A 25,422-nucleotide genomic window follows, 5' to 3' on the forward strand; every position below is an offset into this window, starting at 1 on the left:
CCCCCTCACCCTCCTTAATCCCCCCCCCCCCCCGACTTACCACAACTCCCTGGTGATGGAGCGGAGTAAGGACGCCATTTCTGCAATCCTTGCCGGGAATCACGTGACGTTGCGTCTGAGTGACGCGGCGCCACGTGATTCCCGGCGAGTTCGCGCCGGACGGCTCGTTCGGCCCAAAAAGAACTTTTGGCCAGCTTGGGGGGGTCAGGAGGCCCCCCCAAGCTGGCCAAAAGTTCTTTTTGGGCCGAACGAGCCGTCCGGCGCGAACTCGCCGGGAATCACGTGACGCCGCGTCACTCGACGTGCCACCGACGTCACATGCTTCTCGCCAAGGATTGCAGAAATGACGTCCTCACTCCTCGCTCGATCACCAGGGAGTTGTGGTAAGTCTGGGGGGGGGATTAAGGAGGGTGAGGGGGTTTAAATTTTTTTTTTGCACATATGTACATATACCCAACTCATTGGATTTTTTTTATGTCCATATTGGCCGCAAGTGGGACCCCCTTTCGGACATAAAAAATATGAACATAAAATTTTGCTCTGCACATCCCTACTCCTCCCCACCACATCATCAGGATCCTAAAATTTGCCACACCTGTAGTGCAAAGTTTTACCTACTTGCTTGATTTTTAGCTGTCTGTTCAATAGTCAGTGATGCTATTAAGCTCTGAGATGCCATCAAACATTGTTAAATCTAACTTGCTGTTAGTGCACATCTAGGGGCCTTTGTTTTCAATTTTAATTTAGTTTCCTGGGAATTTATCAGTGCTTATTATAAAAAAAATAAATGGGAGAAAGCCAGTGGAAAATAAAGCCATTTTCTTTCACTGGTTTTTCTTCCATTTTGTTTGCTATAATAAACACTGATAAATTCCTGGGAAAAATTAAATAAAAACTGAAAACAAAATGTCCCTGTGTATATCAAATGTGTTACGGGACCGGGCCGTGCCCCAGTCCCTCCACTCACCTCGGGGCCGGGCCGGCCCGCGCGACGCTCTCTTCGGCCTCCAGGGCCTGTTCTGCAGCCTGCCGCGGCGTCTCCATCGCGAGGGAGACACCGCCAACTCCCGTCGTTGGCCCTGCCCCCTAGACGCACGCGGGGACTCCCTCTTAAAGGGGCCAGCGCGGGAAACCGAGGACAGCCCAGAAGATGACGTCAGACGCTGCAGGGTATATTACCCTGCAGCTGAGAGAAGATCTTCGCCTTGCAACGAGGTTCCTCAGGTTTCCTGATCTCTAGTTGCTGCGTTCTCCTGGATTGCTCTCTGTTCTCGACCCGGCTTGACTCCTGACTTGTTCTCCATCTTCGTCCCTTGGCTCTGGTATCTGCTTCTGACCTCTGGTTCCGACCCGGCTTCGTCCACGACTTCTCCTTCACCTTCTGTCCCTGGCTTGGCTCGCTCTGACCTCTGGCTCCGACCCGGCTCCGTCCACGACTCCGTCTTCTGCCTCATCCCTGGCTTGGTTTCTCCTCCGACTCCCGGCTTCCGACTCGGCTTCCTTCCTGGTCTTCGCTGGCCCAGAAGATTCGCCTAAGTCCCAGCGGCCGGGCCACTACGGGCTCCTCCTGGGGGGGCTCCGGCTTCCAGGGTGAAGACTCTTCAGTCACCGGGGCCCAACGTCATCCATCCTCTCAGCCTTTGCCGAGTCCTTGGTCGCATAGGACTCCACCTTGTCCCAGGGCCAAAGCCTTCCCCGAGTCCTCCGAGCCGCCTCCTGGTTGGGACGCTTGCCGTGGTCCTCCACAACGCACCATCTTCTGTTCCAACCGGCCCAAGGGTCCACAACCGTAACAAAATGATTTAATGCAAGGTCTCATGATGGCTGAGTTTACTCATCCTTTATAAATATACAGTAAATGTCAATTGAATCGGCTATAATTTAACCTAACCAGGTTATATGGTGGAAACTAATTTCTTCTCTTCCTTTTGGATCAAGTAGATATTAATGCAGCCAATTTAACAGCTCTACAGATCATAAGCAAAGAATCAGATTTACTTAAAGAGCTTCTATGTGAGGAAAAAATCTTTGTATGCTTGATTCGTCAATCAAAAGTGTCTGTTTTACTCCAGCCTGAGTCATCCCTGAAATTCCTTTTCCACAACCTGGTGTTTCCCCTTTTCTGGCTTTAAATCTATAGATGTAACAGATTTTTGTCCAGCTGTCACCAACATCCTGCCTTTCTGATCAACATCACCTGACTCTACAGCTATTGACACCTGGAATGCGAGCCTTTGCTGTGATTGACTAGGCCACATGTTCAAAACATGCTTCCGCTATTGCTTCCTTAGAAGGAAAAATCTAATCCCAAAGTTAAGAGCCACAACATTTAAAGATTAAAACAAATTTCCATAGAAACTGCCACTCTACTTCTCAACTTATTACTTTTCTGTAGAATATATATATATATATATATATATATATATATATATATATACTAAAGCTGGTGAAGATAAGAAATAGATATGTTAGGATTATAAAAAAAGGTAAACAACTCATGAACGTATTTTTTTATTGTTGACAGTCTTCCAGGATTTTATTGATGACCTAACTTAGTTACTGTCACACATTTTCTCATTGCCATGTTTTCTCGTGCACGCATGTTATAAAATTGGGGGTAGGCACGCGCAATGGGGTGCACATTAGTGTAACTTGTGCACACCAATGCCCGTGGCCTTCCCCCGTTCCCTACCCCCTAATCTAACCTTCCTACCCCTTCCCCTAACCTACCCCCTCAGCCCTAACCTAGCCCCCCCCCCCCCAAAAAAAAAAAAAAATTAACTTACAGCTTGCGCCTGCCTTGGGACAGGCACAGGTTGCGTGCGCCTGTAGCCTGCCGGCATGTGATCCTCCGACACAGCGGAAAATTTGCTGCTGTGGAAACAAATCTGCAAAAATTCTAGATATGCAGTGAATTCTACCCAAGACTGCTCATTTGAAAAGAAAAGTGCCAGTTTTTCTTACAATTGTCTGGCTCATTTGCAAGGCAAAATTCATTCACCCTCTTCTGACTGCAGGAAAATATGGCCCCTGGGATTCCAACATATTTCAGCAGTGGATTTTAGGCATTGTAATTCCATTGTTTTTCATTTTTGGAAATACACAGATTTGAAGTTTCCTGTTATAATTGTACAACTTTGATGTCTACTAAATAAATAGTGATATGTCTGGGGTACACTCCTGAAATGAGACCACATGTGATTCAATCTAATCTGCAACTCGGAAGTCTGAAGAAAGATCCAGAGTATTCTAGAGGAGACTGGGGCGAACAAGGATGAAGGAAGTTTGCATGGAGAATGTTTCTGCTAACTGACTCCCTAGCAGGTTTGCCATATGCACTAAGAGAGGATCATGGCATCAGGCTTAAAGTAAATTAAAGTCCTGCAAGCAGTATAGCCTGTCTGTGAGCCAGAGATGAAGAGACTAAGGTATATACAGAGATGTGAGTAAAAGGAGGTTGACTGAACCATGGGAATTCTGCTGATGAGAATATCAGTGAAGAACCACTAATTCTCAAGATCTCAGCAAAAAAGCCTAGGTCAAATGTCAGCAGTGCTATTGTAAGAGAGAGTCCAAGGTTTGGCCAACTGTCTGAGGAGATCTTGGAGAGTTTTAGTAGTACTGTTACTGCAGGAAAATATGTTGGGAAAGTATCCTTAAAATTGCCTCGGATGCTGGAAGACTGTTGCCTCCTGCAAGTGAGGAATGATGACCTAAGGAGGTTCGTGCACAGTGTTTGAATGGACATCCCGTTTGAACATTGATGAAAGTACTGAACTCTGTTTTCATCCTATTTAATGGATTTTGTTAATAAAGTAGTCAAGCTGGGAACATAACAACTTGTATGGTCTTAAATTTTAGAGAATAACAGAACGGAGTTCAGCATTGCTCTGAGAACTGTATAAATATATTCTTCATTGTCACGTGTTGTCCACTATAATGCCTGCTTGATTAGATGTACTAAGAGCTCTCAAAGCCATTTCATGAATACTGAAACATACTACCAGCACTTAGCTAGAGAGACAGACACATACAGGGTTTTACCATGATAACAGCACTGACGGATTTATGATTTTACTGCCTCCAGGCACCGTTGGTGCTGTTGCGCTCCCTGCGCCCACCCTCCACAGCCTGTAAGGTCACACCACAGGGGGCAGAAAGCCTAAGGCACAGCCTCACAGTTTCCTGCGGCAGCTCAGAGGTAAGAGTCTGTGACAAGAACTAGAAAATTCTGAAAACACATTGGCATTGGCAAACATTTCCATCTTTTATATTATATTATAAAATTAAAGCGCTTTTCCAGCCTCTCTTGTGTCTGTATAATTTTTTTTATGGTTATTGGGTGAGAAAAAAGGATCTCAAGTATCAGAATAGAGATGAGATCTTGGAGATGGGGAAAGGAGAAAAGGTGGAGTCAGCCAGAAATGGCAAGATTAGAGGAAGTAGGTTAACAAATGGGGCAAGGAGAGACTTGGAGAACCAGAGATGGGACATGGGCAAGACTAAGGAAGAGAGGGAGGATAGGGGAAGAGAAGATAGAAGGATGGAGAGAAGGAGATTGTGGGATCTGAAGGATAGAGTCTGAAATGAAGAGAAGGGGAATCCTAATTGTAGTAGAGGAGAAGGTAAGTGTCACTACTGTGCTCTAGTCTTGCTCCCCCCCCCCCCCCTTGTATCCCCATCACCCTGTCTGGCATACACATATACACCCAGCACCAATTGCTTCTTTCTCTCACACAGAAACACTGCTACCCTCCATTACCCCATCTCTCACACACAGACGTCCCCAATGATCCCCCACTCAGCTCCTCCTAACTTCCCCAAAATGGTTCTTGTTTGCTCTATATGCTCCATGCTCACCCCTCCCCTCTTGTCCCTGAATGACAGGAGGAGAAAGAATGGATTAGAGAACAGAGTGTCTCTTCCTTGCTCTGCTTTGTCCACTCTAGCCTCAGTCCCTCCTCTCCCCTCCTGTTCTCTGAACACTGCCTGGGATTGGAGGATGAAGCAGGAAGCAGACTGTATTGAGTGAGGTTCAGATTACCTGGGAGGTAGCAACTCTTCAGCTGGCCTGCTGTCCTCCAGATATTTGCTGCCCTAGACACAGGTCAGGTGTGGCAAATCCCGGTCTGGATAGCAGGAAACTATGAACATATATATGTACATAGATACAGTGACTGCTTAAAGCATCTGGTGTCCCATGGTAACCTGAAGTTATAACTTTGGTTCTTCTAGCATTGCCAGGCATACTAGCATCATTACAGTGGATTGCTGGTAGATTTAAGCAGCTCACATTCTATGTACATATTTGTATTAATGTTACCCCTCTTCTAGTTTCCTTCTAGATACCCAGAGACTGTATCTTCACCAGTCAATAGTTTCCTGAATTGTAGTTTGAAAACAGATCATATCTCCCTGAGGTATTTTCCTCTCTCCTCCTCTTCCTGCCTCCTCACCCTTTTCTTTCATAAAATGTTATAACCCAAGACATCTTTGCTTCTGCTTTTACACTCACACAGTGAAAGGTGATTTTTAGACAAAGCATGTTACCCAGGTAAATTGCTATTCACCCAAATAAATTACTTTGAAAACAGGGGAATAACACATGGCCGGAGGTTTGCTGGGAGATGGTATTCAATAGGAACAGTTTCCAAACACTAAACTTTGAAAGCTACATTTCATGCTATGAAGCTTTAAAATCCTCTAAAAACTCAACATGAAGAGGTGGCTGCATTTTACTATGAAAAACAAGCTATTGACTGCAAGTTCCATTTTCTGCAAGTCTCTATTCATAATTAAGGCACAGTTTTTGCATTAAAATGGTACATCACCTTTGTAAATCAGTTCCTAAAAGGAATTGGGATATGGCGATTGTGCACCAGGAAGAGGAAAGGACATTAACAGTACCTTCCCTCCGTTTAAATAATTGCCTGGGTCAAGACTGGGGTGTGCTATCCTAAAACTGACAAATACTCTTAACAATACAGAGCTGGAATGAAGGGCATGACAGCCAAGGTCTGTAGCTTCCAGACAGTACCAGAATAAAATCTTCAAACTTGGACGAGGGTAACATAAGAACTGCTTTTCCCTGGGGATGGGATTTGTTACATACGTTCACATCATAAAGAAACAACAACACACTTGATTCAGCATCAAACCTAATCCTTCGCATCAAGCGAGATAGTGACAGTCAGATGCGATAGTAAGCAAATGGCTTCCACACGCATTAAAGCTTTAATTTTTGCATTAAAACTGCAATGCTAAGAAATGATTAAGGCAGTCTTATGATCACAAAATACTGTTCTTCCCCGAGTTTCTCTTCCCAATTACATGTGGACTGAATGAAACCTTCTGAGGACTTCCTACCCAACACTGTATCTGGTAGCTTGCAAATTCAGTGCTTTCTAGGAAATCTGAACTTGAAAATCAATCATAACATAATATTAACATGCGTAGCTAAAATGAATCTGTATTTTTTTTCTCTCTCCCTATTTTTCTTTAGATAAATAGAAAATAACAATATATACCAAATAAGTGATTTTGAATAAACTTCAAGGAAATATACTTTTTAGCACATCCCTATTAACAGTTGTATAAAGATACCTTACCCTGTTGAAGCGTGCTTTGAATGAGGTAAAAGAAAGCAAGAAATAGGAAGGCAATCATTGTAAATGTTTCGTTATTTTCTTTCCCCCCCAAAAAAAAAATAAAAATAAAGCTAAAAACGCAGTAGATCCCCCATTAGAAAATCCTGATTAAACTAAAGGCACTTTATAATAGATCTTCCTCACTTGAAGAATTGACTCGTCAAGGGAAAGCACTGGGTTCTAAATGATAAGGAAATATCCTGTCACATGGGGCACTGTAAAATAACAGGAATTCATAGGTCAAACGTTGATTTCCTAAACCAATTTCACTGTTCAGAAAAGATCATGAATTGAAAACTAGTGATAACGTTCACTGTAGTTTTCTGGGAATGTATTTGTTGACATCATAAACGAATCAATTATTAGTACTTGCTAAGCCTAGCACAGCAATTTCAGGGTCATTGTGGAGAATTATCTACGTGTCATGATTCCTAAGAACCTAAAATTAAAAAAGACAATGCATAGAAACTTTCAAAAAAGCAAACAGGATCCTAGGTTGCAGAAAAGACATTTTGCCGGTGGGCCAGCAGTAATAACACCCATATAGTAGACACTAGTCTGTTTTGTTCACACTGCCACAGAAGGATCAAGTTTATAATTGAAAGTAAAATAAAAATATAAGTGGCTAACATGAAAAATGAACTGCAAATCTGCAACTAAATGGCAGACTATGGGGTCTGTGTTCTAATAACTGATAGGCTTAATATCTTCATTAAATGCAGATTAAGATGGGCATTACCTAATGTCCATGCTGAACATACTGTATGTTATTTACAAGCATGTTATATAATTACTGCTCAGTAATATAACGCACATGCAAATGAGCCAAATAGCAGTACATTTTATGCTAACTGGCACATTAGGTATTAACACTGGATCCAGTGATAAAGTCTCTTAAGACAGGCCTTGCAAAGCAGGAAACTTAATTATATCTCAGGAGGTGTAAAATTTCCTGTCAGAGGCCCAAGTTAATGCAAAATCACACTATAACCAGCACCACAGCCTTATATATGAATAAATGTCACACGATACAATTCCTCAAACCTTGCACCTCAACAGCCGAAAATGCTGCAGGGAAACACTAACATCACTGGAAATGTATCATCAAAGTTCGATCATTTTTATGTTATTTTTTGTGGCAAATAAAATGTTTAACTCCTTTTATATCAAAAACATATTCAATTCTTGTTTAATAGGATTACTTAGTTTATATAAGCGAAAATCACAGTCAACAGTGGACGCTGACAGCTTTTCGAGAGCGTATTCAACTTGGGCAAGATGGCAAGTTTCCTTGAAGCAGAGAGCAGGAGTACATTGGAACTTCCCTAACCCCCTGCCTAACCTTCCTTCCCCTTCCCCTCTCCTCCCCTCCCCCTAAACGTAACCTACCTTTCCTCAATTTTGATTTTATTACTTACTGCTCCTCGGGAGCAGAAGTAATTTATGCGTGCCAGTCTCCGTCCCGCCCCTGCCCCGCCCCTTTTTCAGGACCCAGCACTTGTGCGCGTATCGGTACTTACACGCATGACCGGGCCCTTTTGAAAATGCGTACGGCGTGCACAGAGCCCAGCCACACACGTAAGTATCAATTTTTACACGTGCCGGGCTTTTAAAATTTGACCGATTATTATTATATTTAAATGCCCATCACCATTTAGTTGGCTATATTCAGAGGCCGGATATCTTTAAATCTAACTGGTCATGTTCAAAAGATGGCTGATTCTGTTTAAAAGTTATTCCACTGAATATCCAGGATTTATTTATTTACTTATTTACTTCTTTTCTATACCAGTGTTCATGACAAGGTCATATCACACTGGTTTACATCAAACATGGGTGAGTTACATCGAACAATGGAGTAATAAGATAACTTAAAGATAACTTAGTATAATGATAATTTAGAACTTAACTAAGATCTTAAGGAGGGACAGGGTTACCAGGGCTAGGAAGATAGGAGGTGTAGGGGGTGGAGGAATAAAACAACTAAGTGACAGTGGTTACAGGGAGGGAAAAGGGAGGAACACAAGAATAGTAATAGTGATTACAGCATGATTCTAAACCGATAACTACATTGTGAGTCCGAGTGTGTACAGCAACAGTTTAAGGAAAGGCTTGTTTGAACAGCCAAGTCTTTAGTTTCTTCCTAAAGGTAAGCGGCATTGTTCTTGGCATAGATCTGGAGGTAATGCGTTCCACTGAGAAGATCCGGCTGAGAAGAAGGCACGTTTCCTTATGGAGGAGTGGAGTGTGGACTTGGTGGGGGGAGCGTGGAGGGTATCTGTGTAGGCAGCTCTGATCGGTCTGATGGAGGTGTGTAGGTGAAGCGGGATTTTTAGATGAAGTGAGGACTGATTGTGGATGGTCTTGTGTATAATGGTGAGGGACTTATGAAGGATTCTGAAGTTGATGGGAAGCCAATGTAGATTCTTGAGGATGGGCGTGATATGGTCTCCTCGGCTCGAATTGGTTAGGATCCTTGCGGCAGCAATCTGGAGCATCTGCAAAGGTTTAGTGGAAGTTGTGGGGAGGCCGAGGAGGAGGGAGTTACAGTAGTCGATTTTTGAGAATAGGGTGGCTTCGAGGACCGTGCAGAAATCATGTAAGTGCAGGAGAGGTCTGAGCTTTTTCAGAATTTGTAATTTATAGAATCATTCTTTTGTGGTGTTGTTGACAAATTTTTTTAAGTTCAGTCAGTTATCCAGTATAATGCCAAGGTCTCTCACTTGGATCACTGAGACTGTAGGGAGGTTGTTGAGAGAGAGGTTATTGTCATTGGGAGAGATGAGAAGGAGTTCAGTTTGGCAGTGTTGAGGAATAGGTTGAGACCAGAAAGGAGGAGGTTGATGGAGTGCAAGCAGCTGTTCCAGAAATTGAGGGTTTTGGGGATGGATTCTGCTATGGGGATCAGTATCTGCATGTCGTCGGCGTATATGAAATGTGTTAATTTTAGATTTGCAAGGAGCTGGCAGAGGGGTAGAAGATATATGTTAAAGAGAGTAGGAGAGAGTGATGATCCTTGAGTAATTCCAAGTGATGAGCTGATGGGGTGGGATTCTTTGTTGTTTATTCTTACCTTGTAGTTTCTATTGCTGAGGAAGGACATGAACCAGCTGAGGACAGTCCCTGAGATGCCAATATCAGAAAGGCGGTTAATGAGACTGGAATGATTCACGGTGTCAAATGCAGCCCAGATGTCAAGCATTGCCAGTAGGTATGGTTGTCTTTTATCTAAGCCCATGAGGATGTTATCCGTGAGTGAGATTAGGAGGGATTCTGTGTTTAGGGATTTAAGGAATCCAAACTGGGCGGGGTAGAGAATCTTGTGTTTGTCTAAGTAGTTGGAGAGTTGGGTGTTGACAAGTTTCTCCATAAGTTTGGCGATAAAAAGAAGGTTGGTGATGGGACGGAAGTTAGAGGGGTCTGCTGGATCCAGGTTGGGTTTCTTTAGTAGAGGTTTAAAGGTGGAGAGTTTCAGAGAATCAGGTACTGATCCTTGGGACAGGGAGCAGTTTATAATTTCAGCCAGTGGTTTGGAGATGGTGTTTGGAATGGTGAGCAATAGTTTTGTAGGGATGGGGTCAGAGGGGTGAGAGGAGGGCTTCATGTTCTTGAGGATGGATTCGATTTCGAGGGATGAAGTGAGTTCGAAGGAATCCAAGTATGCTTTCTGGCTGTTGGAGGAGGTGCAGGGGGGAGGGGGCTGGATATTAGAGGAGATGAGTGGGGCTAGGAGGTTGGGGATTTTTCTCTCAAAGAAAGTTGCCAGTTCATTAGACTTAGTTTGGGCTTGGTTGTCGGGGATGGAGGGAGGGGAGGGTTTTGTAAGTACTGAGACATATGAGAACAAGGCCTTTGCGTCATAGAAGAAGTTGTGGATTTTGGAGGCGTAGAAATCTCTCTTTGTGCGGAGTATGATAGCCCTGTAAATGTGCATGGTGGCTTTGTAAGCAGACAGCGAAACGGGGGAGGGGTCCTTGCGCCATTTCTGTTCTTTGTGTCTTAGCTCTTGTTTAAGATTCTTCAGTTCTAACGAGAACCAGGGGTTTTTGTTGTTAAGGGCAGGGTTAATTTCTTTAGCTGTCATGGGGCATATTTTATTTGCCACGGAGTTAGTAATGTTGAGCCAAGAGGTAAGGGCAGAGTCTGCATTAGAGAGGTCAAGGTTGTGTAGGATCCATGGAGTGGTGGGAGCTGAGGTCATCCATGGAACAGGGTTTTCTGAAGTGAATGGTGGTTTTGGGGAGGGGGGGGGGTCGGGTTTTCCTTTATCGAGAGGTCTGTGGTGATCATCAAATGGTTAGACCATGGGGCTGGGGTGCAGGAGGGAGGGGAAGTGAGTGTGAGGCTTGAGTTTATGAAGATGAGATCCAGGGTATGGCCAGCTTTGTGGGTGGGATTGCTGATGATTTGCTTAAAACCTATGGCCTTGAAGGAGGACAGAAGGGCTTCGCAGTTGGGGGACTATGGAGTCGTGTCTACATGGAGGTTGAAGGCCCCCTTGATGATAGCTGGGGAGTCAGCGTTGATGTGTTTGGCGATATGTTCATTGAGAGGAGAGGCATCTGAGTCTAGAAGCCCTGGGGGGGAGTAGATTAGGCAGATTTGTAGTTAGTTTGATTTGAAGAGGCCGATTTCAAGTTTGGAGACTGTTTTCAAAGTCTAAGGAATTAGTCTTAGCTCTTTTTCGTGGCTAAAAGTATACTGCCGCCTCTTTTTTTTAGTCTGGGTATTGAGAATATATCGTAGAGCTGTAGCAGTAATTGGTTGGTTAAAGCTATGTCGGTTTGTTTCAGCCAAGTTTCTGTAATAGCACAAAAGGTCAGGTTTCGAATTCAATAGGTAGTCATTGAGGATGTGAGGTTTTTTTTGTAAGGGATTGTGCGTTGAAAAGCATTAGTGAGAAGAGTGAGAGACCAAGGAATTGAGTAAGGGGGAGGTCATGATGGGTATTACTGGTTTTTTCCTGTTGTGGTAGAGGTGGTTGATGATGGGGATGGATTAGGTTAACATCTCCATTTGTTTGTTGTGTGACTGGAGTTAGGGAGAGGGTGGAGAAGGGGATGGCTGTTGAGGGGGGGTAGGAAAATGCACTGAGGGGCTGGGGGAGAGGGGGAGGTTGAGATACTGTCACACTCGGTGGCTGCACGAAGGGGCGCACTAAGGGGCAGGCTCCTTAGTCGCGCTCCTTCGGTGCGCGATGCCCGGTGTGCGGCGCCTGGGAGAGGTGGCCGCACTTAAAAGGCTTCTCCGACGCCGGGCTGTGAGGTCACCGGCGTGCCTGGCCTCCGATTGGCCGAGGGGCGTGTCCAGGAGAATCTCGGGTAGTGTAGGTCCCAAATCCGATAGCTCCGGATGGGAGGCTTTAGGGTCCGGCAGGTTGGGTCCGGCAGCTTTAGAGTCCGGTGGGTTGGGGATGGCGAAGGCCTTACCCTGATGGGCTTTGCCCCGGCTGTGTGGGCCTGCACGTCCTTGTCTCATGCATGGATGGAAAGGGGGCACCTGGGAGAGGTGGCCGCACTTAAAAGCTTCTCCGACGCCGGGCTGTGAGGTCACCGGCGCGCCTGGCCTCCGATTGGCCGAGGGGTGCGTCTGGGAAAATCTCGGGTAGCCTAGGTCCCGAGTCCGATAGCTCTGGATGGGAGGCTTTAGGGTCCGGCGGGTTGGGTCTGGCGGCTTTAGGGTCCGGCGGGTTAGCTTATCTAGCTAACTTTAGCCAGATATGGTAGCCATTTTGGGGCTTTTTGAATATTGACTCCTTTATGTTCTTATATTGATTTAAACTCCTTTGAAATGTTTGAAAAATAATGAAATTTAAAATGTACAATTAATTGGAGCAGAATGGGAGGGAACCGGGGGGAGACCCGATTGTGTCGTTGCACGTACTTTGCAAAAATTCACCCCCCTTGAGCACACCGCCCGCACATGCGCGCGCAGATGTTATAAAATCGATGCACATGGACGTGCACGTGCATCTTTTAAAATCTACCCCAACGTGCGCAGGCCTCCAGGCCCAATTCCCATCCCACCCACCAAATCATTATGAAAAAGTGTCCACTGCAGGCCAAGCAGCCCCCCTAAACCATTCAATCCATTCAAGGCCCTGTAAGAGGCGGCATTGTCTGAAGTACCACAGTCCATGTGTCATGGATTGTCAGGCTGGATTCAGGGAGAACCCGCACCGAGGCAGTACAGAGCTGCAGAGTAGGACTGGAGCTGGTCTTCTTCCTATGCAACCCCCTCCCCTCAGGTTAAGCCCTTGGGTTCTGGGGGCCGGTAGGACTTCTCTATAACATCAGGGCATGGACTGGAAACTGGGTACAGACTGGTAGCTGAGGTCAGGCACAGGCTGGATGAGGCAAGGCTGGCTAGGCTGGATGAGGCAAGGCAAGCTGGACAAGACATGGAAGGTTGAAAGCTGAGAGCAGCCACAGGCTGGAAGCTGGAGACAGGCACTGGCTGAGGGCTGGACATGGGTACTGGCTGAGGGCTGTATACAGAGCACAAGCTGGGGCTTGATTTGAAGCAAAGGACAAGGGCAAGCCCTGGGAAATAGACAAGGGACAGAACTGGACTGGGATGGGCAAGGACAGGACTAGACTAGATAAGGTCAGGACTGGACTACACAGGTAACAAGGAACAAGAAAGCTCAGCAGGACACAATTCTGAGCAAGGTAATCCAAACACATGTCATGTTTTTTATTGGGCTGTTGTTCATTCTTTAGATGCATTTGATATATCTAATTTGACCTGTTTATCTCAAATTGTGTAATGGTATGTTCACCTCAAGTGAATCCCATGTATGTCACTGTGCTACGTGAAAGTGCTGCAACAGTATTGTAGGGGGGTGCAGGGGATGGGCAGGGATGGTATATATATAGGGGAAAAATCAAGAAATCGTGCATTGATTGTCTGATTTATATTATTTCCGCTTGTTGAATATTGTTGTTGTGTTTGCCGGTTTCTTAATAAAAATATTATAAAAATTTTTTTAAAATAAATAAATAAATAAAATACCATCTTAGAAGCACAGCCCAGATGTATTCCACGCATTAAGAAAGGTGGAAGGAAGGCCAAATAATTGCCAATATGGTTAAAAGGTGAAGTGAAAGAGGATATTTCATCCTAAAGCTCTTTCTTCAAAAATTGGAAGAAGACCTTCTGAAGAAAATAGGAAAAAGCATAAGCATTGGCTGTTACAAACCAGGAGATGGACCCTTAGTCCGAGGTAGGGTTAGCGCTACCTATGAGAGAATCAACCCTCTTAGGTTCCTACCGTCGGAAGGCGAGGCCTAGTTGACTGGCAGTTACACCAGTACTTCGCCACTGGAAGCTTGTAGTCCCCCCAGGAGAAACCTGTAGGAACCCAGCCGCTTGGACTTAGGTGATTTGAAGAGGATGGAAGGTAGTCTGGATGCAGGCGCCTCCTGCAGGTCGAAGAATCCAGATGGCTAGAGCCTCCAGCAGGTCATAGTTCAATCCAGTAGTCCAAGTCAGGAGAATGGTCGGAAGCCGGTCTAGTGGTGAATCCAGGAGAATGGTCGGAAGCCAGTCCAGACATGAATCCAGGAGAATGGTCGGTAGCCAGTCTAGAGGTGAATCCAGGAGAATGGTCGGTAGCCAGTCCAGAGATGAATCCAAGAGATGGTCAGAAGCCGGTCCAAAGTCAAGCCAGGGAAACGTTTGGAAGCCAGTCCAAGAGTCAAGCCCAGAGAATCCGTCCAATGAAAGAGTAGAAACAACACAGAAGAACCGGAACAGGAACCAGAAATCCAACAGCGAGGATCAGGAACACCGGAACTAAGCAGGCCTGAAGTCACAATACCAAGGCAAGGTCTGAGGAGCAGACCTTGCCTTATATACTACTATATACACTACTTATATACTACTATATATACACCTGTTTAAGACTCCTTCTCTGATTCATCAGTCTTCTTTAACTCATGCATAACTTGGATTTTTGCACATCAACAAGGTCTATGTACCCACATATCACAATTTAGACTACCCCTTTAATTATTCAAGATATTTATTCACGCTTTAAACATTCCTTACATTTATCCACGTCCTGTTGATGAGTTATTATTATTATTGTCTATGTAATATTTAATTTGTATTATTTATATTTATATGTTATAATTTACTGACATGTTAAGAAACGCTGTTTAATGTAACGCCTTTATTGCGACAGTTTTGTTCTATGTAAACCGACCTGATTCGATACTTGTATTGAGAATGTCGGTATATAAAAATCCGAAATAAATAAATAAATAAATATACTACAACTAGGGGAGGAGTCCTCAGGAGGAGCCATGACAACTTCCTGTCGTGGCTCCTTTAAATCAGCACTTCAGCCGCGCGTGCAGCTCTGAGCAGAGCCAGAGGGGGAAGAGTCAGCCCGGCCGAGAAGAGAGCCATGCGGCCGGGCCCAGCAGTGGCAGCGGCCACGAAGACAATGCTAAAAAGGCTTGCCTGCCTCTGCAGGATCCTCAGAGGCGGCCTGACGCCTCGGATAAGTCTTCGGCCCCGGTCACGGACCACCATGGCTGGCGGCCATAACATTGGCAAGTTAAATGTTAAACATTAATAAAGCAGACTAAAAGAGAATTTGAAAAGGAGCTGGCCTTAGAGGCAAATACGCATAATAAAAACTTTTTAAAATATATCCAAAGCAGGAAGCCTATGAGGGAGTCGGTTGGACCATTAGATAATCGAGAGATTAAAAGGGCACTTAGGGAAGATAAGGCCATTGTGGAAAGAACATCCAGTTCTGTCCTGGAGTTAAATTTCCAGTATTAAAACAGTGTGCTGGCCCGATGCAGTTTCTCTGCTTACCTTCATTTCCATGGGACTTCCATGTGGGGGCACTAAAGAGTAGATTTTAAAACGTGTGCACATGCTTCCCGGCACACAAACATGGACGTGCTGATTTTATAAATTCACGCGCCAGCACATGATGGCAAGTACATGTCATAAAATCCTTGGGCCATGCACACATGCACGCTGGATTTTATAATTCGCGTGCTCATGTGCAGGCGGCACAAGCAAGGGGGAAAATTAATGCAAACTCTGTGTTGCGACACATTTGGGCCTTCCCCAGTTCCCTCCCAGACCACTCCAATTAAGAAGCAGACTGGGAGGGAACTTCCCTACCCCTCTACCTAAACTCCCTCCCTCTTCCCCTCTCCTCCTAAACCCTACCTAGCTTTTTTTTTTGTTTTATAACTTACCTCAGGTCTTCGGGACAGCATTCAATGGCACTATCCTGGGCTGCCCCCAGCCCCGCCCCCCCGGTCTGCCCCTTTGAAGAGGCCTGGCTCTTGTGCGCATACCGTGGTCTATACGTGTAGCTGGGCATCTTTGAAAATGTGCGTAAGGCCTGGCCACGGGCTAACCCCCAGATTTTATGCACGCAGGCCTTTTAAGATCTGGGCGTAAGCAGTACTCCCCAATTAGAAGCATGCATTTTCTGTGCGCAAAACTCCTTGCTGCATTGGGGGTTAATTTTTTGCGCTTAGAAAAAGCGCATTGAAGTGCAGGCAAAAAGATGCCTGTAAGAGAGAACCGAGGACTGCGGGGAAGTGCAGGAACAGGCTACAGTGAGCAAGTAATGAGAAAAGTAGCTTACAGCCTGATTATCCTGCAAGTGCGTGGTGACAGTCCACCCCAGTAAGCAGCTGTGCTGACGACTGATTAAGCAGCTGGGCTAGGAGAAAGAAGGCTGGACTAAGCTTTGTGTTAAAGCCTTGTATAATACAGTGGTGTGCACGGTGCATAGAAGAGCCAAGCATATTTGAACTGACATTTGATTAACCAGTTGTGTTATTAGAGGCTAGGCTGGGTCTGAGTCCTGATGATCAGCTTGAACTGTGACTATGTACCAGAACCTTGTCCATGTAGTTGATTGTCCTAGGATACTGCAGTGAGAATCTACCCTGGGGATGTTCTGCTGTGAAGTGAATCGAGGTACAAAGAGAAGGAGCCTTAATACAATGCACATATAATCCCTTTTTTTGGTACATAAATAGTTTTGAAAATTATCTCATAACCGAAGGATTGAAGCAAAAGACAAATATAATCATTTTTTCACTGTGTAAGGCTCTCATGCTACCACTGGTAGTATGTCATTTAATTCTAGGGAACTATCCTAAAAAAGATGTGAAAGTGTTAGAAAAAGCAAATAGGGCTACAAGGGCTCAGGTTTCCACAAAAAGGAGGGGAGGTGTAATTATATTTTATAAATAATGTATGTAGATTCTAATGGGATTTTACAGGGGTTCTGTTAACCCCAGAACAGCAAGGCTAAGTTCCCTCTCAGGGATTTACAAAATTAAGAAACTTTTACCAGTGAAATACAGTCATGGCTATAAAACTAAATAATCTCACAGCAAAACTGGATTTGGGTTAAGATTAAGGGAAGTACAAGTAATTCAAAGGGGTGAAATGTATAGATATACATTTATTTGCAAATTAAATGAAAAACATAATAAAACATTCTCATTTCATTTCATTTGCAAAATTTGGCTGAAACCCCTCACAAAATGAAATATAACAAAAGGTTTTGGCCTGTACACCCCTAGTGGAATTATGGAACATTTTTGCCAGAAGACACAGTAAAGACTACAATAGTCTACTCTATCCCTACCCTACCCTACCTTGGGCCTTCCCTCGAGTCTTTCCTCCTTTACAGCTGTCGCTCTTTTCTCCCCTGTTCTTCCATCTCTCCCCTAAATTTCCTCTTGCCTCTATCCCTTCCTGCTGCCTCTTCTGACTTCCACAGTTTTGTCTTTTCTTGTTCGTTTCCTCCCATCTCAGCCTGCTTCTCCTATCTCCATCAAGCCTTTCCTTCCTCAGGTCTGACCTCCTTCTGTCTGTTGGTAGAGAAGCCCCAGAGTGGCCCAATCCTGTTGTTCAGCATCAGAACGGGATGTGTGCATTGGGGACTTCAGTGCCTCAGGAAGAAACACTTACTGCATTCCACAGTGGTCGCATTCAAGGATGTTTTACTTGGGGAAACTGGAATAGAAAATAAATAAACATTATATACATTATTATAGGGTTCTGTACACAGAGATTATGTAATTGTGGCTTTCAAGCCTGGAACTCATTTTATTATCTAAACATGATCTGGTTTGGACCACATCCTTTCTGAAACAAAACAGTCCTCTTCGATACAATTTACACAATTTGTGATGTCAGTATCAAAGATTTTGGGGAATGTGGTTATGTGCAACTTACAGAAACTTAGTGGTATGAATATAAAGTAAGGACATAGGTTAGCATCCTGGAGAAACAGTCAACCATGTGTTGAAGCCATTACCTCTCCTTTGGCTCTAAGGTTCAACATTAATTCTTGCTCTTGGGTTCCTAGGATTGACATTTCAAACCCTGGACAGTGTCACGTTCAAACAGGGGGATGAATATTTCCAGATGCTCATTTATTTATATGACTCAGGAATTCTGCAGAACGGAGGCCATTGTGAGTGACTGACAAAGAATTTGGCAGAGCAGCAGAAAAGGTAGAAGTAGTGTCAAAATGGCTTTTTGACTTCTGACAAGTCAACAGGAAAATGGAACTTATCTGTATTGTGAAAATATACGCAACTTGCAAACGAATGCTTTTTAAATGACATAAACATTTCAGCATTGCCTTTGTCACCAGGGTTTCTGTCCAAGAAAAACCTTTCATTTTCAGTAACCCAGGCCCCCAAGAGGACATCCAGATAGACTGAATGCATAACATACTAAGTAAGCGCTAGTAATTGATTTTGACATGTAGCACTGATAAACATTGTTGGAAATAATTTTTGTTGTAATTTTATCTTGTGTCTTCAAAAATGCCATGTAAGATGGGCTGGCTAGATGAAATACATTATTTAAGGAGCTCTTACAACACATTTTTTGTGGCCATATAGAATTTTTTCCTAATATATTCAGTTAACATTACCTGATGCCGCCCTGAAACCTGTGTCCAATTCTGGAGATCACATCTTCCAAAGAACATTAATATAGTAACACAGTAACATAGTAATAACAGCAGGAAAAAGACCAAAATAATGGTCCATTCAGTCTGCCCAGTAAGCTTCATCTCCCCTCATGTAGTGCTCCCATAGATTTGGGCATGTGTAGACAAATTTCATGTCTGAAAATGGAAATAAGCTTTCAAGAAAGGGTATTTTCACTCCATTGGCTGGGAGTTGAACCCAGGTCTCTGATATCGGAGGCGAGAAGTCTACCACTGAACCACCAATGCTCAACCTAATAAGGTGGAGGCACTGAGTAATTCAAAGGAAGGTGTAGTCTGCACTATAAGCCCATATATATATAGAAGTGGTGAATGGGTTAAGGGGGTAAAGAGTTTTCTTACTGATCTATAGAGCACCACAATATTGTGATGGCACACTTGATGAATTATTAGAGCTTATTACAAATCTAGGATTGAGATTTCCTAACCTTATGGTATTGAATGACTTCAATGCATCTAAAGATGATAGGACCTCATCTCTGTCCAATCATCTTTTGGACACTATGAGGCCAGTTTTCAAAGGGTGTAGGCTCCAAAAGTTTGGAGTTAGGTTCCCAAATTGGCTTTTGAAAATGTATTAGGACCCAATTCCTAAATTTAGGACTATAATTTCATTAGGACTCTAAATTTAGGATCCTAAAAATTGATTTATAGGTGGAATTAGAGATGAGAAAATAAGTTAAGAGGTCAATATTGAAAGGCATTTGTCTGGATAACCTAAGTTTTAGCTGGATAAAATATATATGGATAACTTAGGGGTGTTTTGGAGATGTTCTGGGGTGGAGCACAGATAGCCAAATAACTTGATCAGAAAACTCTGATATTTGTAGTTAGCCAAAATTAAGAACATAAGAACTTGCTGTACTGGGTCAGACCAAAGGTCAATCAAAACCAGTATCCTGTTTCCAACAGTAGCCAATCCTGGTCACAAGTACCTGGCAAGATACCGAACAGTAAATAGATCCCTTGCTGCTATAGTGCAGTGATAAGTTGTGGCTATTTCTTAAATCTACTTGGTTAAGAACAGTTTATTGATTTCTCCTCCAGGAATTTGTCCAAACCTTTTTTAAACCCAGCTGTGCTTACTTTAACCACATCCTCTGGCAATGCTAAATTTTGGGTTCAGTGAAAAAGAATTTCTCTGATTCTTTTTAAATGTTCTACTTACTAATTTTATAGAATGCCCCCTAGTCTTTGTATTCATATTATCAGTTTATTAATTTTTCTTCCTTATCATACCATATTTTACACTTAGGGGCAGATTTTCAAAGGCTACGTGCGTAACATACACGCGTAACCTGAGGAAATCTGCCCCTGCGCGCGCCGAGCCTATTTTGCATAGGCTCAGTGGTGCGCACAAGCCCTGGGACGCGTGTATGTCCCGGGGCTTGCAAAAAGGGCTGTTCGGGGGTGTGGCGGTGGCTCGGGGGTGGTGTCAAGTGCTCCAGCACAGGGGCCTGTGCCTGGGCATGGTGCGCCGGCAACTGGCCGTCGCGCACAAGTTATGCCTGCCTCAGGCAGGCATAACTTTTGCTGCAAAGGTAGGGGGGGGGCCGGAAAAAAAGTTCCCTCCAAGGCCGCTCTGATTTTGGAGAGGCCTTGAAGGGAACGGGGAAAGCCATCGGGGCTCCCCTCGGGCTCGGCGCATGCAAGGTGCACATGTTTGCACCCCCTTGCATGTGCCGACCCTGGATTGTATAACATGCACGCGGTAGCGTGAACAAATCTACGCCCGCACATAAGATTTAAAATCTGGCCCTTAAGGTTCAGGAGGTATTAAGATAGTCAAAGAGATTTTATTATAGCATAATTGAGTACTTTTTCTTTAAGAAGTCATGTGTTTTGGATTAGTATTTTTAGAAGGGTATTTTCAACCCAAACATAAGATACCCCTGTCCACCTGGGAAGCCTTGCTTTTCCATGCCCCGGTAGCTGAGTGTTTCCCTGCTCCATTTACTGAGAGACACTTGCACATTAGAAAAGTTTGGAGAATTGTGATAATAAGCTATATGTGCCAAGAACTGATATGTACAGTACCACTATTTGCTAGGGATGTGCAGAGCAAAATTTTATGTTCATATTTTTTATGTCCGAAAGGGGGTCCCACTTGCGGCCAATATGGACATAAAAAAAATCCAATGAGTTGGGTATATGTACATATGTGCAAAAAAAAAATTTAAACCCCCTCACCCTCCTTAATCCCCCCCCCCAGACTTACCACAACTCCCTGGTGATCGAGCGAGGAGTGAGGACGTCATTTCTGCAATCCTTGGCGAGAAGCATGTGACGTCGGTGGCACGTCGAGTGACGCGGCGTCACGTGATTCCCGGCGAGTTCGCGCCGGACGGCTCGTTCGGCCCAAAAAGAACTTTTGGCCAGCTTGGGGGGGCCTCCTGACCCCCTCAAGCTGGCCAAAAGTTCTTTTTGGGCCGAACGAGCCGTCCGGCGCGAACTTGCCGGGAATCACGTGGCGCCGCGTCACTCAGACGCGGCGTCACGTGATTCCCGGCAAGTTCGCGCCGGACGGCTCGTTCGGCCCAAAAAGAACTTTTGGCCAGCTTGGGGGGGCCTCCTGACCCCCCCAAGCTGGCCAAAAGTTTTTTGGGCCGAACGAGCCGTCCGGCGCGAACGAGCCGGGAATCACGTGACGCCGACGTCACGTGATTCCCGGCAAGTTCGCGCCGGACGGCTCGTTCGGCCCAAAAAGAACTTTTGGCCAGCTTGGGGGGGTCAGGAGGCCCCCCCAAGCTGGCCAAAAGTTCTTTTTGGGCCGAACGAGCCGTCCGGTGCGGCAGTCAAAAAAGCAAACAGAATGTTGGGAATTATTAGAAAGGGAATGGTGAATAAAACGGAAAATGTCATAATGCCTCTGTATCGCTCCATGGTGAGACCAGACCTTGAATACTGTGTACAATTCTGGTCGCCGCATCTCATAAAAGATATAATTGTGATGGAGAAGGTACAGAGAAGGGCTACCAAAATGATAAGGGGAATGGAACAGCTCCCCTATGAGGAAAGACTAAAGAGTTAGGACTTTTCAGCTTGGAGAAGAGACGGCTCAGTGGGGATATGATAGAGATGTTTAAAATTATGAGAGGTCTAGAACGGGTAGATGTGAATCGGTTATTTACTCTTTCGGATAATAGAAAGACTAGGGGGCACTCCATGAAGTTAGCATGGGGCACATTTAAAACTAATCGGAGAAAGTTCTTTTTTACTCAACGCACAATTAAACTCTGGAATTTGTTGCCAGAGGATGTGGTTAATGCAGTTAATATAGGTGCCATTAGCAATGGTAACATGGAATAGACTTAGTTTTTGGGTACTTGCCAGGTTCTTATGGCCTGGATTGGCCACTGTTGGAAACAGGATGCTGGGCTTGATGGACCCTTGGTCTGACCCAGTATGGCATTTTCTTATGTTCTTTCTTATGTTCTTATGGCAGGGGCAGCTCAAAGCCTGAGGCAAAGGATGAAATAGCACCCCCCCCCCCCCCCAACCAATGGCGTGGAGCAGGTCCAGGGCAGGGGGAAGGCAATGGAGGGTGAAGCGACTTGCCCAAGGTCAAAAGGAATGGCAATAGGATTTGAACCCTGGCTTCCCTTGTTTGCAACCCACTACTCTAACCACTGAATTTTTGGGCCTGTTATTTTTTTGTTCTCAGTCTTCGGCATCTGCTCTAAGGGGTGCTGGAGAAATGTTTAATGGGGCAGGGCAGCCTTTGGTCACCCCAACTCCTGAGTCTAGAAATAGGACTTCTCCATTCCCTAATTGCCTGCTTCCCACCCTTCTCCAAGATCTGCCCCTTGGGGTGTGAGAGGTTGGTGAATGGTGAGAGTCTGTGCGTGTGACACACTCTTTCTTAGGGCTGATACAAGGGTATTAGATGCCCTAGGCAGACCTTATAGCCTTTTATTCCCCCTTCTCTCGCCTTATAATTAAAACGTACGCATTCTTTTCCATTTTAAAATGTATTAACTTCCCCAACCTAAAAAGGCAGATTGCATATGGAAAATAGACATTCAAAGAACAATTTTCTGAAGTAAAAATATCACTTACAACAACATATATAATATATATTATACAGGCATACACTGTAAAAAAACACATTTTCAATAATAATAGGGGGTGGGGGCGAGAAAGGGCACACTTAAAAAACAAAACAAAACCCCAAACCCATAACAACCCTTCAAATTAAATTAATTACAAACCCCCACCCTCCCGACCTCCCCAAGACTTACCGAAAGTAGGGATGTGAATCGTTTTTCAACGATTAAAATTATCGTCCGATAATGTTAATATCGTCTTAAATCGTTATAGAACACGATAATAGAAATTCTAACGATTTATCGTTAAAAATCGTTAAATCGTGTTAGTGCGCACTAACAGGAGTTAGTGCGCACTAACTCCCAGTTAGTGCGCACTAACTCGAGTTAGTGCGCACTAACTGAAAATGATACAAATAAACACTTTCCAGGTCACTGAAGGTCAGTTAGGAATGAATATGTGTTCCTATTGGCTGGCTGCCCTCTTATCTATTGATGTTACCAAGGTTACCACTGAGGTGATGGTTGGGGGGATGGGAAATGGAACTGGAAACTCACGAACACCAACAGAAAATGAAACAAAGTGTTCACACTTCCCAGGTCAGTAAAGGTCACTTAGGAATGAATATGTATGTATGTATTCCTATTGGCTGGCTGTGCTCTTATCTATTGATGTTACCAAGGTTAACACTGAGGTAATGGTTGGGGGGATGTGAAATGGAAACAGTTGGAAGCTTGACAAAAAAAGTAATGTGATGATCAGCACTCACGTGACTAGAACTTGTTTGTTTATTATTTTTGTTAGCAGGCACCTGAAATGCTAGTGCATGTTGAATTTGCCAATCACTGTGCATTTTAGAAAGGTGGTCCTGGCTGGAACTGTACACAGTTCAAATATATGTAATTGATTGTTGGTAAGTGTATTTTTTAAGTAGCCACACTGGCACCAGTATGTTTACTTTTCCTCCTACTTAACTCACTAGCTCAGCTTTGTAAGAAGGGCTTCCCTGCTTGTGTGTTGCTTTTGTTTGGTGTGAGGAGAGCAGAAACATCAGATCTTTATTCAATCTACTACAGTCATCTCTTACAGTGCCCTATCCCTATTAATACCAGGAGTGTTGTGATCTTCCTGCACACACAGTGCCCTAACCCTGGCACCAGGGGTGTTGTGATTTTCCTGCACACAGTGCCCTAACCCTGGCACCAGGGGTGTTGTGATCTTCCTGCACACACAGTGCCCTAACCCTGGCACCAGGGGTGTTGTGATCTTCCTGCACACACAGTGCCCTAACCCTGGCACCAGGGGTGTTGTGATTTTCCTGCACACAGTGCCCTAACCCTGGCACCAGGGGTGTTGTGATCTTCCTGCACACAGTGCCCTAACCCTATTAATACCAGCACTGTTGTGATCTTCCTGCACACAGTGCCCTAACCCTGGCACCAGGGGTGTTGTGATTTTCCTGCACACAGTGCCCTAACCCTGGCACCAGGGGTGTTGTGATCTTCCTGCACACACAGTGCCCTAACCCTGGCACCAGGGGTGTTGTGATTTTCCTGCACACAGTGCCCTAACCCTGGCACCAGGGGTGTTGTGATCTTCCTGCACACAGTGCCCTATCCCTATTAATACCAGGAGTGTTGTGATCTTCCTGCACACACAGTGCCCTAACCCTGGCACCAGGGGTGTTGTGATTTTCCTGCACACAGTGCCCTAACCCTGGCACCAGGGGTGTTGTGATCTTCCTGCACACAGTGCCCTAACCCTGGCACCAGGGGTGTTGTGATCTTCCTGCACACAGTGCCCTAACCCTGATACCAGTCTGAGACAGCTCCCTCCCTGCATTACTAGTGAGAGGCTGGCTTCACAGACAGGGGGGAGCTGCCTGACCCTCACTCATGACTTCCCCCATGTCCCAGCTAGTGAATGGTGTGTGGGTGAGGGGGGGGGGAGGATGGTGAAGTCTGAGACAGCTCCCTCCCTGCATTACTAGTGAGAGGCTGGCTTCACAGACAGGGGGGAGCTGCCTGACCCTCACTCCTGACTTCCCCCATGTCCCAGCTAGTGAATGGTGTGTGGGTGAGGGGGGGGGGGGAGGATGGTGAAGTCTGAGACAGCTCCCTCCCTGCATTACTAGTGAGAGGCTGGCTTCACAGACAGGGGGGAGCTGCCTGACCCTCACTCCTGACTTCCCCCATGTCCCAGCTAGTGAATGGTGTGTGGGTGAGGGGGGGGGAGAGGATGGTGAAGTCTGAGACAGCTCCCTCCCTGCATTACTAGTGAGAGGCTGGCTTCACAGACAGGGGGGAGCTGCCTGACCCTCACTCCTGGCTTCCCCCATGTCCCAGCTAGTGAATGGTGTGTGGGTGAGGGGGGGGGGGGGAGGATGGTGAAGTCTGAGACAGCTCCCTCCCTGCATTACTAGTGAGAGGCTGGCTTCACAGACAGGGGGGAGCTGCCTGACCCTCACTCCTGACTTCCCCCATGTCCCAGCTAGTGAATGGTGTGTGGGTGAGGGGGGGGAGGATGGTGAAGTCTGAGACAGCTCCCTCCCTGCATTACTAGTGAGAGGCTGGCTTCACAGACAGGGAGGAGCTGCCTGACCCACACTCCTGACTTCCCCCATGTCCCAGCTAGTGAATGGTGTGTGGGTGAGGGGGGGGAGAGGATGGTGAAGTCTGAGACAGCTCCCTCCCTGCATTACTAGTG

General features: G+C 45.2%; 1 protein-coding gene across 1 annotated transcript in view; it reads right to left on the minus strand.

Moving 5' to 3' along the window:
* The window catches only part of MRC1 (mannose receptor C-type 1), a 349,243-nt gene extending 342,449 nt beyond the window's left edge, over positions 1-6,794 (minus strand). The window contains 1 exon segment of the mRNA XM_029588750.1: positions 6,609-6,794. Within this exon segment, the coding sequence (XP_029444610.1) occupies positions 6,609-6,666 (58 nt within the window). The 5' untranslated portion in view covers positions 6,667-6,794.
* Between the last annotated feature and the right edge of the window lie 18,628 nt (positions 6,795-25,422).

This window comes from Rhinatrema bivittatum, chromosome 2, assembly GCF_901001135.1.
Source record: "Rhinatrema bivittatum chromosome 2, aRhiBiv1.1, whole genome shotgun sequence".
In the NCBI taxonomy this organism is placed as follows: domain Eukaryota; kingdom Metazoa; phylum Chordata; class Amphibia; order Gymnophiona; family Rhinatrematidae; genus Rhinatrema; species Rhinatrema bivittatum.